The following is an 18,123-nucleotide window of genomic DNA, read 5'->3' on the forward strand; positions in this document are numbered from 1 at the left end:
CCTCCTCTCTGGGTGAACTCATCAGTTCCTTTGGCCTCCAGTACCACCTCTATGCTGATACCACTGAACTCTACATCCCCTCTCGTGAAGATGGGGAATTAGCCTGATAGATGCTTATTGTATGGGCCCCTTCAGTGTTTCTTTCAAGGGAAGATGTATCAAGCCTTGTAGAGAGATAAAATGGAGACATTGCCCAAAGCAATCAATCAGCTTCTAGATGTCTTATATAGCACAGTCTATGAAATGAGAGTTAAAAGATTGGTTGCAATGGGCAGCTTCTCCATTTTATCTCTCTCCAAGGCTTGATGCAACTTCCCTTGAAAGAAACACTGAAGGGGTTCAAAGGTTTGATAAATCTCCCCCTAAATAAGAATATGACATACACCTTTCACAGAAACATAAGTGATCTTTCATAATTACGTTATTCTGATATCAATTATTTTCTGCTGTCGACAGCTCTTGGTGCAGTGTGCCTGTCTGCAACCAATAATATAAGTATACTCAAAGGCTGACATCAAGTACTGTAAAACATTAATGCATCAGATACAGGAACATTGTAGCGGTACTCATATTAATACATTACATAAGAAACAATAGTGTACTTTAATAAATCATGAATCATGTTTGATTGTATCACAAATCAAATTGACAATGATTTGAACAATTCTCTTAAACTAGATTGAATAATAAATAAAAAAAATCATAACAATATTGTAATTATGATTTGTATTATGTTATCTATTCTCTCAATATATCATCATAAATTAGAAATCAACAAACAAATAGCTGTGTAACTTGCAGATCACCAAACAATTGCCTTGACATTTATGGTAATGTTTGCTATACTTGGCAACAGAGCTGGATTTCCCACTAGGCACTTGCCTAGGGGCGCCACTATCTGGGGGCGGCACAGCAATCTACTTCCATCAATCTTTCCAGTGCCCCAATTTAGCTACTGCTATTTGGACACAGGGGGTCATTCAGACCCGCTTGCGAGCAGCAGGACGCTCGCAAGCGGGTCGATGTTCCCCACTGCACATGCGCACGACGGAGGGAGCTCCGTCGTGCGCATGCGCGAGACCCGGCGAGCGACGGGCTTGCCATCGCTCTGGGTCTCGCACCAAAGGGAGCGTGCTGTCGATGTTGATTGACAGCACGCCCCCTTTGGTCGGCGTGCCGGGGGTGTACCTGCCAGACGGAGGCGTTCCCATGGGAACGCCTACCGTCTGAAGCCGGCCCCACTGACATCACTAGTGATGTCAGTGGGAGTGATTTTGGCTCTGATAGAGCCAAAATCACTCCAGGGCTTGCGGCAGGGAGACCCTACCGCAGGGTCTCCGTCGCAAGTCCGATGGTCGCGATGGTCAAGACCATCGCGACCATCTTTTTGGCCGCTCGCATATGCTGTGGGTGGTCACCCACAGCTATGCGAGCGGCCGGGAGGCCGCTCCATTTTCATGGAGGAGGGCACTGATTCAGAGCGAGCGCTCTGGTCAGAGCGTTCAGCTCTGAATCAGGCCCACAGAACAAATACTAGTGCCTTATTTATCAACAAGTTTTATCATCACAATGAGTGCATATCATAAATGGTGCTCCAGCCAATCAGCTCCCAACTGTCATTTTTCAAAGCTGGAGCACCATTATCATGCGCAATGAGTTTTATCACTCGTTGTGAATGATAAAACTTGTTGATAAATGAGGCCCTGTATCCCTAACGATGCATCAGGGGGAGTCTCAGGAGGAAGCACGTGTGCAGCCCAGGAGCCAGACATATCAGGGAGAGTCTTGGGTACTTTCATAGACTTCAAAAGGCCAAAAAAAACAAGTAGCTGGAAGGGGTGGAGTCTCATCAGAATCCAGGGGGTGGGTAGTGGTGGGGAAAAAGAGAGCTTGATAATATTGTGCCTAGGATGGCCTGACCCCTAAATCCACCCCTGCATGCGAACATTAGTTATCGGTCTTCATTATCTATTTTCCAGATTATCTTTTACTATTAAAACCTGGATGTCATACTCATTGTATGGGGTCAAGAAGGATTTTAGTGTGGTGTGTCTAATAAAACAAAATTATGTTTACCTCACTTCCGTTTTATCATAGTTGCATCCAACTTTTTCCTTTGGTGTTATTTCAAATAAAACTTCCCCCATCCTCTTCCCCAATAAAACAATAAACATCCCATCACTGTAGAGAAGCAAGAATGTATGGCAGAGGCAGCTAAATGTTCCAGAATCAAAACTTTTTTTAGTGCAAGAGGAACTACCAAACATTCAAATAGTCAGATAATAAAAATGTATGCAGTCAGCAAAGTACATAACACACACACACACATACATATTAGCTAAATACATGTTTCTAATTCATTATTCATTCTTTATTACTGTACAATTTACAAGATTAGTGTTTTAGCTACCCAGGAATCCAGAAGCACAGATGTAATGGAAATAAATGTGTTAAATATATCAGCGAGACCAAATAAGTTTTGGTTTTGTTTGGCAGCAGCACAATCCTATATTTCCCCTCCTGGACTCTTCTTTGATGCTTAAAGAGAGCAAATCTAAAATATGAAGTTGTGAGATTTTGTGATTTGTTTGCTTTGCAAATTCAGAAATGTATTTGATGTGTATTATGAAGATCAACTAAACAATTGCAATGGAAACAAAGAATCTGTCCACAGAAAAAAAAAAAAAAAGTTCTGGAAAGTTTCTTGGTGGATCATTTATTACAAGAAAGGATTACAGGAAAATACATTTTGGCTAAGGGGAACATTTTCCAGCCTGAGCTTCAAGCTGCGTACAGGTCATTTGTTTTACGTGTAAGGATTAACTCTACAAGTAATTATGTTCTGTTACTCTTTAAATGGTACAAAAAGATGTTTTGCCATTTTAAATGTATACATTTTACAATTATTTGTTTAAATAAGCACTGTGCTGTCAAGATAATTCGCTTGACTTTGCAAAGAATAATAATTTAATCCTTTAAGATTGCATTCTGCCATTTTGCATTGCACATCATGTACGGAAATTTTCATAAGAACATTGATATTATAAGATACATGAATAAATCCATTTGAAAATGATGCAAACTGCGTTACTGTATTTCAACTTTAGTGGCAAGGCTTAGAGAACTTTAGATCACCATCTTCAGAGTGGCCCTCTGTAACAGGACTTACTTGGGTTCCACAATAACCTGCATATTGCTTAGTCTAAATTCATTATTTGTGATTTTGTTGGTTAAGAATAGTTTGTTTTTATAGTCATGCTAATGGGCCACAGCATTGCTTTATTATGAATAAGTATCTAAGGAGTCTATGTACTAAGCCTTGGAGAGAGATAAAGTGGATGGAGATAAAGTAAGAACCAATCAGCTCCTAACGGTATTTTTCAAACACAGCCTGTAAAGTGAGAGTTAGGAGTTGATTGGTTGGTACCTTATATCCATCTATTTAACTTTTTATCTGCAAGGCTTAGTAAATAGACATCTATATATGATAATAACTGTGATATAGCGTAAGGAATGTAAGAAAATATAAAACATTTGTAACTTATAGATCTGCTAGGTCCATGGTGGCAGTAATAGTCCCACACCGAACTCCTTTCTCTGCTTCCTGCTGTGTTTGTTTGAAACAGGATAAATGAATGTGAAGCAACCCACCACCCAAGAGTTTCAAATTCAACATCCATGGGATAGAAGCACCAAAGAAAACAAAGGAGCGCAAAGGTCATTACAGTCATCTGAGATCTTCCTGGATCCAGCAACCAGAGCATACACAGTAAGTAACATTTATTTTTTTTCTAGGAACTCATTGAACTTCACTATTTTTTTTAGCTTTGGATAGAGTCTTGATGTTTACATGTTACATTAATTTACTATGCCCATCATTTTAGGTACTGATGCACATATGCCAGCCTATGCCAAGAAGAATCGGTAGCGCTTACTATATAATAGAGGAGGTAAGAGGTTTGAAAACAAATTCTGTAATCCCCCGAATAAAAAAAGCAAGCCCAAATTCCACTTCTTCCATGATTATTTTTTTTATGCTCATCTCATGAAGTTGGCCAATCAGAATGCACTGTAAAATGTACAAACCCAATTTGGCCCTCATGTATCAGCCCCTTTTAATTTAAATCATGTGAAAACTGCAGTTTCTGCATGATTTTAAGTATTGGGACTGTGTGACAATAGCCTAATGCAGGAGACTCCAAAGGCTAATTTGTGCTGCATACTGCTGTCCCCATTATTCTCAATGGGAACTGTGGTCAAGTTTCAATGTACCAACTTACAAAAAGCATAGCTTTTCAGAGCTTGGCCCTGTAGGTTAAAGCCATACAGTTAACTGCTTTATGCTGAGGTATTCTCGCAGGAGGAGGATCTTGCAATACCTCTCCTGCAACCTCTATCCTCCTCCAATGTTTATCGGAAATTACACTCTCGTGCATGCACAGTGTCATTAAAGGCAGTGAAATGATAATGACAGCTATCACCTCAACGCTAAGATCTTCACAGGGGAGTATTGTTCTCACAAGACTATCCATGCATGATCAGTTTTATACATAGGGGGATATTTAAGTAAACAATGCTTTACAATACACTGATATGGACTGATAGTAATTGCAGGGGTACTGTGATTATTCATACATAGACCCCAAAATATTTTATATATTGCAGCAATGAAAAATGCAAAGCAGGCCAATAGACACGTACCCTTTCCCCTGGTGGCCCCATAGCTCCAGGTGGTCCTGTTACTCCAGGAGAACCCTTAAAATAAAAATAATATAAAAAATGCAGTTTTATATATATATATATATATATATATACACACAATTATTCAAGCAGTATTTTAACATTACATCACATTTAAAAGACCAATAGACCCTTACGTCTACATCTTAAGGTATGAACCCTGAAGATAAACTAGGTTGTCAACCTTAAATTCTCCTGTTAAAAATAAAGTGTTACCTCACCAATACTTTACAGATAGCTGTAGCCTCTCCCACATGTTTAAGACAATGTCTAATAGGATCTGATATAGACCAAAAAGCTAAGACTGCAGGTATTTAATTTGCTGAGATATGAATGGGGCTGTTATCTGCAAAGAAAATTTTACAAACAGAACCTCCCTCTTAACATGACAACCTCCTGCAATGACTTCAGGTAGTCTATGCAACTCTGGTAGCACTTCAGAAGAAAACTTGTGCAATCCCTGAATAAATAATAACAATTTCTGGCTATTATAGATATAATAGTATAATACCAAACTGCATGACAAATACCACTACTTACCATTCTTCCTGGTAATCCTGGGTCACCTGCATCACCCTTTATTCCTTGACGACCCTGAATGAAGACAAGTGTTTGAAATAAATATATGACTTACTGTACTCTTTATTGGTAGATGATCTATACATTTTTTTAAAATATTTTAAATATTTTAGATATCTTGGTAACATAAACAGTTTACAGTATAGAGGTTTGGAAAGCCAGCATGACACTGTGCCAGGCAGACTAGATGTGCCTATTTAATAGAAGACTTGATTCCTATAAAGCAGAACTTTACCAAAATGTTGCGCCTACTGGAGTGTATTTTTGAACACTACTGAACGTTACCAACACCTTTATCCATCTTTACGCTTTATCCATCTTTACAAAGTTATTTGTAAACCTTGTCACATGGAGAAATTTAAAAAAATCAAAACAATCTGTAAAAATTGTTCATCTTAACACACAGAGCACATGAACTTACAGGTTCTCCGGGAATGGAAAGTCCATTAGGTCCTTGAGGTCCAGGAGGCCCTTGTGGACCAGCAGGACCCGGTTCCCCACGCTGCCCAGATGGGCCCTTTTAACAATGAGAAGAAGAAAAATAAGAAGTAATTTTGTGAGTGACCAGCAAATAAATTTAGACAATATAGATCTACAGTATATTCCTTCTGAGTGTAACACTTACAAATTTACAAACTGAACATCCCAATAAAATGGAATAAATGAGACAATATTGCAATTAATGAAAATTAAAATACCTTATTCCAGCTATGAAAAACAAACATCAATTATTCACAGATGGAATATGAAAACTTGGACAGCTATGAAAACTGTTTCGGCCAACTGTACAATATTATGCACAGGCTATTACAGCAACAAATATAATCATCATATGTCTCTCCTATTTCCATCGCACCCACCTTTCGTATCTGCATAGTTCAATCCTTCAGCAAGGCAGCAGTAAAAATAACAGATTATTTTTATATATAATTGAATTGCAGCTAAGTATTCTAATCAGCATATCAATTTTGCATAATAAAACACTTTAGGAGTAAATATAAAACATAGGGGCTTTTAGAGATGGACAAACTTATTTTAATAAGATATGCAATGGTGGGTGCATATGCAGATATGGCATTTACGGGCATTGTTGTTGTAGTTATTGGTCGTCTTTTACAACGGTATGTCATTGTGTACTGGCCCCACCTATGGCTATTACTTCTTTCATTAGTTTTACAACTTTGTTATATGAAGCCCCGGCAGTCTATTTACATTACTTTTATTTGCACTACTGCAGAAACTTAATTTCATTTGATTTGTCAAGGAAAAAACAACATACATTTGTATTTCATTTAATTTGAATCTTGTATTTGTGTTAGGAATATGTCAAAACAATATTCTATACTTTGCGTATAATATTTTATTATATTATTGTATAAAGCGTACAATTATGGCAATGCTATTTTGGCATTTACTGCTAACACTGTCCCACCTCTATGCTATGTCTCTCACACTTGTTATGCCAGACACTTGTTTTTGAGCTGGACAGAATATGCTTCTTTTGTGTGCAGCTTTCCCCGTGTACATTCTGACCCCATATGTGTATGTTTCTAGTTAAACTCCACAAAATGCATTGAATCATAGGGCTGTTTTCTTGGGGTAACCTATGAACTATACACACATGGAATAAAACTGTGCAATTTTTAATTGAGTAGTCAAAGTAAAAAATAACTCAAGTGTAGATGTGAAAATTGTCAGTGATCCACCTGGCACATTACAGCCAATATAATGGCCTTAGCAGCAAGCAAGAGAATCAATTGTTTATTGGGTGCATTCCCTGGACACACCTTCTCAATCAGCAAGTCTCCCCTCACTTTGTGATACAGCATTCTGTCATTTATCTATTTCACTAATCATGGCATCCCCAGTGTAACTATTTTCCATTAATAAAAACAAAGTTTCGGTAAATGCATATGTTAAATGAATGCATTCGGTAAATGCATATGTTAAATGAATGCATTCGGTAAATGCATATGTTCGATAAATAAATATGTTATAATTGATCATTTATATATTTAGCTAAGAGCTGATTTTTTACATATGATCTAGCCTCAATAAAATACTCATGAGCTCATTTCATGATGGGTGTGTTTGGGTCCTAAATTTACGGTAAAAGTATCCACACTATGTACATTTGTACACACTACTGTGCAACTTTGTGTTTTCAAGATGCATACAATAAGGGCAATTTAATGTTTTATGAGTTTTAGGGCTAAATGTAAAACCCTGCATTTTGTGGGGGTCAGCATGATTCTGGCGAGATAGATAGTCATTAGACTTAAAGCTGCAATTAGTTTAAAGGCAAAACCAGGCTGCTACTAATTGCCACTTTATCTCTAGTGACTCCCGTCTCCCACAAATTGCGGCTATTACAATAAGCCCTTCATCTCCTGCACATCTGTATGTCCCAAGTTATTAAGGGTGTGTATAGAACAACCAGCGAAGTATCCAACCAGTGAAGTATATGGAGCTTTTCTTATGTGCTGGGTGGGCAGTGCTAGTGTGCCCCCTCCCCCCACACCCGACTCTCTCCGATAATGCAAACCCTGTCACAATATAATCAGTGTCTTTGTCTTCTGAAAACAAATGAATAAGAGCTTCACAAATAGAATTTAGAAATCCAAACATTCAAATAATGGGAACATAAAAACAATAGCTCAGTCATAAATGTAATAAAAAACAGACATTAAAAAATGCTGATATCTCAGCTTTGAATAAACTAATATATAGAAATACACCTGTGTATTAATGCACATAGGATCCCATCAACATTTAAAATACAATGCAGCTGTTGTATGTTTATTGGAAACTCAGGGCCTGATTCAGAGTCGGACGCTCTGACCAGAGCGCTCGCTCTGAATCAGGGCCCTCCTACCTAAAAATGGAGCGGCCTCCTGGCTGCTCGCATAGCTGTGGGTGACCACCCACAGCTTATGCGAGCGGCCAAAAAGATGGTCGCGATGGTCAAGACCATCGCGACCATCGGGCTTGCGACGAGACCCTGTGGTAGGGTCTCGCTGCCGCAAGCCCAGGAGTGCTTTTTGCTCTATCAGAGCCAAAAAGCACTCCCACTGACATCACTAGTGATGTCTGTGGGGCCGGCCCCAGATGGTAGGCGTAGGCGCCTCCGTCTGGGCAGCAACGCCCCCGGCACGCCCACCAAAGGGGGCATGCTGTCCTCACCATCGACAGCATGCCCCCTTTGGTGCGAGACCCATAGCGACAGCTTGGCTGTCACTATGCGGGTCTCGCGCATGAGCACAACGGAGCTCCTCCGTCGTGCGCATGTGCATTAGGGCACCATCGACCCGCTTGTGAGCGCTAAGCGCTCGCGAGAGGGTCTGAATCAGGCCCTCAGTGTCCAAAATCCTCTCATACAGTATGTCAGTTGATAAAAAACAACCTTGAGCGCTTGTATCCACATTCTCTAATACAAATAGTCCTCTCTGTATAATATATTCTCTAAGCGAGAACTAAAGGGAGAAGCACAAGAAAAACCAAGGATTTCCTGAAACACCTGTGCCGAAGACAAATAATGTAGCCGATAGCTAATTGCAATCAGTAGCTCCGTTATACTACTAATAGATTAATGTCCCGGTATACTTGTGACAAATAGCCATGGCCACTGACGGGCATTCACTCACGTTGCCAAGAATAGGCAGCAGCACACAGAACAAGTGAGTGTGACATGTAGATACATTGTGCAAATGGGTTGGGATCCCCTCCATTCTGGTGAAAACTCTTCTGTAACCCCTGACACAGGTGGAAGCCCCATTGTACGATACATTCATGTGTCTCTCTTTAGTGATATCACATGTTGGGAGGTCTCATAGGTGAACACAGAGCACAGTGCATTAATGATGCAGGAAGTAGTTGGCCCATTATTATTATACTGCTAACTAACTGCATATGTGCTATATGTGCAATGTATATTACTTATATACAGTCAACTTTTTTCAATTAAGATCTATTCAAGTTTCTTTTTTAACAGTTTACACAAAATGATATATAGAAGGTTAAGAGATACTTACAACAGGTCCATCTACACCCCTGTCACCTCTGGGACCTTTGCTGCCAGGCATACCCTAAAATGATATTAATATGTACAGTAGTAACATCAAGAAAGAATCTTTTAACGCCTAATAAAAATTCTTGAGCTCTCAGAGGTTTAAGAAATGTATTTTTCCTTCCACTTGAACATATTTGGCACAAATCCAGCAGAAATTCTTCACATAAGCACATTTGTGTTACATTACTGTTGCCAATCTTAGTCTATCGGCAGGAGACTCTGTAACGGCATTACTTTCTACCAGACCCCTATATGTACATGTGAAATGGTAAGTGATAATGTTCCCAAAAGGCAGGCTGCTCTATTTCATAAAGAATATGAGATTGAACGCAATTTAACAATGGGTGTCACTGATGACATAGAATAAGTGAATGACACACAACTTTAAAGTACAACAACAAAACAATATCAAAGTCGATCAGAACACAGCAAGGTAAGTCAAAATGTATGCTTACAGATGGGCCGGCTGGTCCAGGAGCTCCCACGCTGTCTTGGGCACATGTACATGCATGTGGCAATGCTGGACATTTAGTTTCATCTCTCTAAAAAAAATTAATTCAAGAAATAGAGCACTTAAATATATTTTTTATATTTTTAAATTTAGATTCTAAGGAGATCACATACATATCGGCGTAATATTTTCAGATTTTATGACCCATCAGTTGAGATGTACAATATTAGTGATGTCTACAGTATGTGCAAACATGATATTGCTGAACTCTTAAACCTAGACCTCATTATGATATGCTGGAGATGCATTTTTAGTAACATGATGTCACACCACTGATGTCATAATATGGGAGATAGTACACAGTTGTGAAGGGTGCAGTCCCATTTGGTTCTCACTATTTGATCAAACATGCCACAGGTGGGGCCCTATGAAAAATATATTGTTGCCCCCCACAACCTCAAATGTCTAAAGAATTTGCTGAATATTTCAAAGTACAGAGTCCTATGTGACTAAACATAATTAATTAAAAAAATATATATTTTTGTTTTCAGGTATACTTAACTTGTTGTCACTTACAATAGAACAACAGTCTGTGCCTAGTTTATGTTGAAGTGGTGTTGTTTAAAATTATTTTATATAGTGCTGAGCACAAAAACAATATAAATAGATAGAAATAATCATTGTAAACTGTTTCATACAATTAATTTATTTATTATTATATTACCAGTTATTTATATAGCGCACACATATTCCGCAGCGCTTTACAGAGAGAATATTTGGCCAGTCACATCAGTCCCTGCCCCAGTGGAGCTTACAATTTATATTCCCTAACACATGCTCACACATACATACTAGGGTTCATTTTTGTTGGGGGCCAATTAACCTACCAGTATATTTTTGGAGTGTGGGAGGAAACCGGAGCACCCAGAGGAAACCCACTCAAGCACAGGGAGAATATACAAACTCCACACAGATAGGGCCAGAGTGGGTATCGAACCCACAACCTCAGTGCTGTGAGGCAGTAACGCTAACCATTACACCGTCTGTGCTGGCCTTAATTAATGCCTGCATTATATTCTCCTGTAAAATTTATTCTTTTTGTGTACTGTAGTGATTGTTATACAGTAGGTTTCAGAGTATAAATTCCTATGTGAGGTCATCAGTAAAAATGTTCTTCATCACTGAATAAAGTTGATCTTAAGGAGTGTATGCATTGATAACACTATGTGCGAAAACAAATTAACTCACAACTGAGGTCATGACAATTGGTGATGTGTATATAGCATGGGGTATTATTGTTACTGACACAGTATACCAACTTTGTTTACATTTGGATGACACTTGAGTAATGACTGACATAAGAGGGGACACATATGGTTTAAAGAACGACTTCTCTAAAATATATTTTTTATTATTTACAAACAGCCAAAAAATATATTTGCTTATGTAGCTCCTCTTTGTATATTTTAACAGCTTTCTAGAGTCATATGATATCTGAAAAGCTTTTGTGCCTGAGCAAGATTTCTAAATTAATGACATTCAGGCTGGCTACTAGTTTACATCTTTTCCTGTGCTAAGTACGGGCGTACTTGTGTAATCCTCAGGATGATATAAACATAGTAAGCATCGGCCAATGATTTATTTGAAAATGCTACTTAATATCTTTACCAGAAAGTATTGAAGCTTTGGCAAAATAATCTTGTTTTTCAAGTGTTACAATGTGATGCTCCAGCCTTGCGAAATATTGCTGTGATTTATGTGGTGTATTACACAATCTCCCAAGTCAACTGATTTTTACCAAAATCACTGGAAATAATGTAATTCCTTGAAACTACAGTCAATACTTTGGGGCTAATTCAGCAGTGAACGCAAATTCACGATTATTGGGAATTTGTGCATGTGCAGGACCCAGACCTGCTAACACGCACGCTAGCCCTTGAATGCCTCTACCTGATTGACAGGCAGAAGCATTTAAGGGGTGTGCGGGGGTGTGGGCGGACGGCGATCCCGGAAACGGGGCATGTCTGGGAGTGGCCAGCCCAGAGACTGTGTGGACGTACGCAGTCTGCTGGGCTCGCAAGCCGGCCAGCCTAAGTAAGCTGAGGCTTACTCAACTGGCCGGCCACCCAGCGCTGTCCACCTTCGCAACCACCAATGGTTGCGATGGTCATGATTGTGATCCCAGCATCTCGACCTCCGTTGCAGTATTGTGATCGCAAATGCAGCAGAGGGTGTCATATACCTCTTGCTGCATTTGCATGATTGCAAGGATCGCAATGCAAAGCTGCCTGCGTGCTGCTTAATATCGGTGATTGCAGGTAGTGGAGCCCAGTGGTGTCACTAGGGGAGCGCAGGCCAGGTGGCACCAGCCGAGGTGGTGACACCAAAAGAGCAGAGCTGTTCTGCTATTTTGGTTTCACCCCCTCGGATGGTGTCACCAAGCAGCGCTGATAGCAGTGATGGATATCCACATTGCCCCGCAGCTCCAGGAGTGTTGGGCAAACCTGTCAGCATGACAATGACACGGGCATGGATCATGGTCATGCTCCCAAAATGGCAGATCAGAGGAAGTGGCCTCATGAGACCATACAATTTTGTGCATGCACGAGGCATACTTGAATGCTGCACCGGGTTTTACCACACCCGGTGACACCTCTGGTGGACTCTAAACAAATACTCAACAAATTACTTAAGTAAAATGAGTACTTGGTGCTTCTGTGATTGGAGATCCCAGTGCCGCTTAATACTCAGTCACGTGGAGTTTGGCAGAAAACAGTGAATGCTTATTATAAATAAGAGTGTCAAATGCAAAGTGCTAAATGTCTTGGTCATAGTGAGAAGCCCAGTTTATACACAACCTAGCGCAGGGGAAGGACATCATATTTTAAGGATGTCATTTATTTTTCTAAAAAGATTCTAAGAATACATAGTTTATACCTAGTATGCAGACCACCCCCATAGTGGCCAATGTTATATGAAAATGGCAATGTTATGGCAATGGCAATGTTATGTTAAAATGGCAAAATGCCAACCTGGTATTACAAAAGAAACAAAAGAAACATTGAGAAGTACTGTAAACATATACGAGAGATTGAGGGGACCCAGAGGTACTATTAGGTGAACCTCATGTAGTGTTTTAATGCCCCTACATACATGCCAGCCACTAACATAAGCAGGCTACAACTCTACCATGTCAGTGTTACACTGGGAGTGTAGAGCTTAGCTATGATGTCATAACGTTGTGCCAGACTCCCAGATGCTGTCCTTACCAACAGCTGGCTATAGATAGAAGTAATGGGGGTGAGTGCGCAAAGCACAAGGTTTATCTTACTTCCAATTGGTGAAGCTCCACTAGGGCCTTGCAGAACAATAAACATGGTAAAGTAGAGTTATTCAATGCCTAAAACATTTTACTACAAAGCTCCACTAAACTGCAAATATTGAAACTGTAACCATAGAATCACTTCATGTAACAATATTTGTTTAGGACTTACCGTTGCAGGAAGTTCACAACATCTATCCCTGCTCGTCCAGGTTACAGTACATACAATGTCAAACATCTGGAGCAGAAACTGGGAACAAGAAAGAAACTTGTTTATTTGTCATGTCATTTGTGTATTTCTTGATCAGACATTTCAGGGCATTTGCTTAGCATCAACATTTGAACAGATTACAAATGAACATCTGTAGTCCATTACAAAGCATGATGTCATGTCATAAATGAATTTAAGTTCTACTTGTTTGGCAAAGCTCCCCATTATTAAACTGATTGTACTGGTTACAGTTGATGTGACACAAAGAAAAGTTTACTAAAGCCTTTGTCAATACTATTTGGGAAAACTAACTTTGCCCCAAATCCGTGTCATGAGTTATAGGTGTCCTGAAAAATGAAAAAGTGACAGGAACTAGTAATCTTAAAAATTGCATTCTCTTAACTTGTCCCTGTCAGCGAAACAATGAGGGAAGAAATAAATAGACGACACTATGCATGGCAATAAGAAAATGCTTCTCTCTCTAGGGTTTTTGTGCACTCATATGCTCATGACAGTTTGTCCTTAAGATACAAACCCCACCAACATGTGGCACATGACTCAGTCTTAACGTGTATTGTAATGGAATACAGCAGTCATAGATGTCAAAATGAGCATAGATATTTATTAAGATGATCTAATACAAACTGGTAACATGTTTTAATGCAGCACACAAACCTACTGCAATATATAATGGAAATAACTTTCTTAAATAAGCTACTCTATATAAAAACAAATATTTTTGTTTGGTTATTCAAAGGAATAAAAACATACAGTTGTGTCTTCGTACACCTATTCCTTTTGCACTATATGGCACAAGATGCCTGTTGTGATTCCCGTATTGTGTACTTTTTCCTCAATTTTGCATCTTAGTACAAATATAGTGTACTAGGTACTCAGAATTACTAGAGTCTTTTGTTGCAAAGCAATTGGTAAATAGTCGTGGGTAAAGAATAAGGATGCATAGCGCAGGTCACTCGTATCACACCAGTATTGTGTACTTTTTCCTCCATTGTGGTTCTTTTACTCAATTTTGCATCTTAGTTTGCTTATAGTGTACTAGGCACTTAGGGTTTATGTGTTGGCATGGCTAGTGTGCTAAACAAAGCCACTTGGCGCAATTTAAGGATAGATGTATGTAGACTCATCTATTTATGTATGTTCGCATATAAGGTAAAGTATCATGTTTTATTGCCGCTATTCACAGCAATAAGAGATGACGTTTCGGACTAATTTGCCAATAACATTATGCCGGGAGAGCACAAGCAATAAGCGCGTCTGTCCCGTAGATGAAAGAACGCCATTGAGAGTTCTGTTGCCGGTTGCTTATTGCAGAGACATAAAAGTACTTACTGGAGCAGATTTCTTGTCACCCTTTAGTTTTCCAAGCACTTCATATCCATCTGATGAAATGTTACCAGCTTCTTTAATTTCTTTCTCCACCACTTCACTGCAATCAACATATATTCTCACATACTTTGGGGACACCACAAGGTGAACCTGAAAACAATGGCATTAGAAACACATGCTCATTATTTGTTCACATAAACAATTTATACATAAAACATAATTAAAGGGGTTAGAGAATTATGGGGTCTATTCAGCAATGATTTATTTTACATAAAAAATACGGAAACTATGATTTCCCCCAGTCAGCAATGGGATAATGGAGAAGATAATGAAATGTCAATCAATTTGGACAGGCTGGAGATGTACTTACCCCGTCGGCGGTCACCTCAAAGCAGGGACAGAGTCTGTTCCCGAGCGCATGACTGAACATGCGCAGGAGCAAAAACAGAAGGGAATGTTTTCGGAATAACAATGCCTTCTGTAACATCGCAGGGACAGCGTGTTACCGCACCCTCTGCCCCTGCACAAAGTATTGCTGAATAGCAGCCATAAATTAACATAATTGATAAAAACTTGTAACAATGTTGCCCGATAATATCCTGGGCAACATCGTCACTGTTGCAGAATAGACCCCTAAATGTTACTAATGTTTTCTCTAAATGATCTAATAAATTACCAAATGTTTTCCTTAGAATGTGTTTTTTTTGATATCCACTAATAAAAGATAGAAATATATAGTTGGCTGTTTTATTTTAATATAATGAATCAATGATATGTTCACTGCTTATTATAGCATTGTCATTATGAATAGATATTCTTTTTGTTAGTTATTGCTGTGTTCTTTTGTTAAGATTGTGTATACACAATAGTGAGGGCTTAAGTAAACCATTTTCAATGCTAACATACACACACAATGATTTAAAATGAATTATGTATAGGCTAATAACATTACTGTACTGTATTTTTTTGAACACTATTCCTTTCACACAGTAGTGTTTCTATAACGCATAAATAAAAACCCTCAAGTCTTTGGACATACACAAATAATATAACAACCAATGATCTCTCTCCTAACTGTGTAACAAATGTTTTTTGTAAGTCTACCCCACCATGTGCGGCTGGCCATACTTTCTGTTAAATGCAGTTAATTATTCAATTATATAGTTTGAACATGCCTGGCTTCAAAATAAAATTAACAACAGATGCATTCAAATCTAATTAGCATAGTATGCTTGTCAAAAGAATAGCCTTCCTATAATACTTATTCCAAGCAACCTTAGGGCATGACCATTTAATTGTTACCGTTATTGCCAGGTGACTGTATTATTATGTCATGTTTCATATTTTGGTTATAATCTAAATACTACATAAATTCCTTATCTACATGTGTGTCAATACAATTCAATAATATGTGCATACCCGAGTTGTATAGTATATGTACATAATATTGTGTAAGGTCTGTCCCGTCATCTCAATGCACTCTCAGAGAAAGCCTCCCACTGCGAGGGAGACAGGACAGACTCGCCCGGCAGAGGAGGACCAGCCACCGGGTAAGTATGGGAGTAGGGTGGGGAGGCATGAGGGGGGAGTCAGGATGGACCGGGGTAGGGGGTTTGGATGGGCTGGGGGGGGTCAGGACAGAGCAGAGGAGGAGCAAGGGCCAATCAAAGAGGAGGTAAGGACGAGCAAATAATGGTGGAGACTGAGGTGACCCGGGTCATCAGTTATACTAGTTAATATTGTATATTATACATAATATTAAAATAGCAGCCTTCTTCATTTGTACTTTGTCGAAAAGATTACATATAAGGAAAAAGGTTATGTTAGCAGATTAGTATTTTTTTCCTTAATTTGCATTAATTGATTCTTAGTCTATTTAGAATGCTATTACAATTAACAGCTTTGGTCTAAAGCAAGTTGGATGGGTGGTTGGCTGGAAATGTTACCTACCATCAATAATAAATGGGCGGATAATGAATATCAAGGTTATGCATTATGTGCACTGACCTAGCTGTTTTTTGCTGACATAGCAGATCAGTTATCTAGCTCATGGCAGTGTTATGTGTTTCTGTAATTAGGGCTTGTTTTGGACACAAATGAAATAGAGCTGCCCCACAGAGGTAGGAGGATGGTCGTTTATGAAAAATGATACATGTGGGCAAAGCAATTTTCATTGAGGATTTTACTTGAATATATTTTGTATCTAGTACTAGTCTATAATTAATATAATCATTCAGCATTTCACAACAATAGACCAATATCTCATTTTAATGGTAATTAAAGTAAAACATTATTTTATTTGTACATTCACTTCTTTATTTTCCTCTGATCACACATATTGTGCACTAATTTAGGAATAAAAAACACATTTAGATTATTGACAAGTTACCTACATCCCACTGTAATAGGTTAAAGGGTGCATTTTTAAACTGCTTATTTTATCATCACTGTAAGTTTATCCTAATATGTTTCTCTATGATTCATGAGTCACCATTACATTACATATTACTGATATTTCACTAAAACCTATTTTATTGTCAGTGTTCTTTCTTACGAGCACAGAATGGAGATCTGTAAATGCAGGCTCCTGATAACTCATTCTGCTGGCAGTAGCACAAAGTCAAGATCAAATTCCAGCCCCAGTTACCAAAACTATTTTGAAATACTTGGCATGAAGTTCAAATAAAAACAAATTTTCCTACATGTACTTCGTTAAAAACAGCCCTTGCCATTTCCTTGGATATATATATATATATATATATATATATATATATATATATATATACATTTACACCTTAGAAATTATTTAGTATATACATTATGTCAATGGTATTGTTTGGTTTTTGTGTTAAATAACTATAAAAGTTTATGTTTGTTAAAGGTATGTTTGTGGAAACAAAATTATAATTGGTATAATAAAACCAATATGCAGCACATTACAGGCTTCTGTAGAAAAAAACGCATTCATTGAATGGTGGTTAATGTGACATTGCTCTCTGGGGACACATACAGTATAGTTTTCTTCTAAAATTCTTCTCAATAAGCTAAAGACAAATCCTTCAAGAGACTAAGATCTCATTTATTTAGTGATTTGTCACCAAATCCTTATAATTTAGGATCACGTTGTAGTTTAGCTTTTTAGTTACCATGAAAACAGCCATTACAATATAAAACATTGAGAAGTTTAAAGATTGTCAAATGTTGGCCTTCTTCATGCCTTGGCCCTCTGTGTACGTCTAGCCAGCCTTACTTGGCATGAACCTTCATGTATAAACCCATGACTAATTCCAAAGTGATGACATCAGAACTCACTGACTAAGCAAATATATCATTTCGTTTATATGGGATATAGCACCCTCTAGTTTGAAAACGAGTGACATAAAGAAGCGATAGAGAAGTTAGAT

At 38.4% G+C, this 18,123-nt stretch overlaps 1 protein-coding gene across 2 annotated transcripts in view; it reads right to left on the minus strand.

Moving 5' to 3' along the window:
- The window catches only part of COL12A1 (collagen type XII alpha 1 chain), a 195,690-nt gene that overhangs the window by 18,466 nt on the left and 159,101 nt on the right, over positions 1–18,123 (minus strand). For both annotated transcript variants that reach the window (XM_088471465.1, XM_088471474.1), the window contains 7 exons: positions 14,723–14,869; positions 13,334–13,411; positions 9,844–9,930; positions 9,351–9,404; positions 5,741–5,836; positions 5,281–5,334; positions 4,702–4,755 (listed from right to left, as the gene is read on the minus strand). In XM_088471465.1, the coding sequence (XP_088327591.1) occupies positions 4,702–4,755; positions 5,281–5,334; positions 5,741–5,836; positions 9,351–9,404; positions 9,844–9,930; positions 13,334–13,411; positions 14,723–14,869 (570 nt within the window). The remainder of the gene's footprint in view (positions 1–4,701; positions 4,756–5,280; positions 5,335–5,740; positions 5,837–9,350; positions 9,405–9,843; positions 9,931–13,333; positions 13,412–14,722; positions 14,870–18,123) is intronic.

The sequence above is a fragment of the Taudactylus pleione genome, unplaced genomic scaffold (genome assembly GCF_031769625.1).
Source record: "Taudactylus pleione unplaced genomic scaffold, aTauple2 ptg000015l, whole genome shotgun sequence".
Classification (NCBI taxonomy): Eukaryota; Metazoa; Chordata; class Amphibia; order Anura; family Myobatrachidae; genus Taudactylus; species Taudactylus pleione.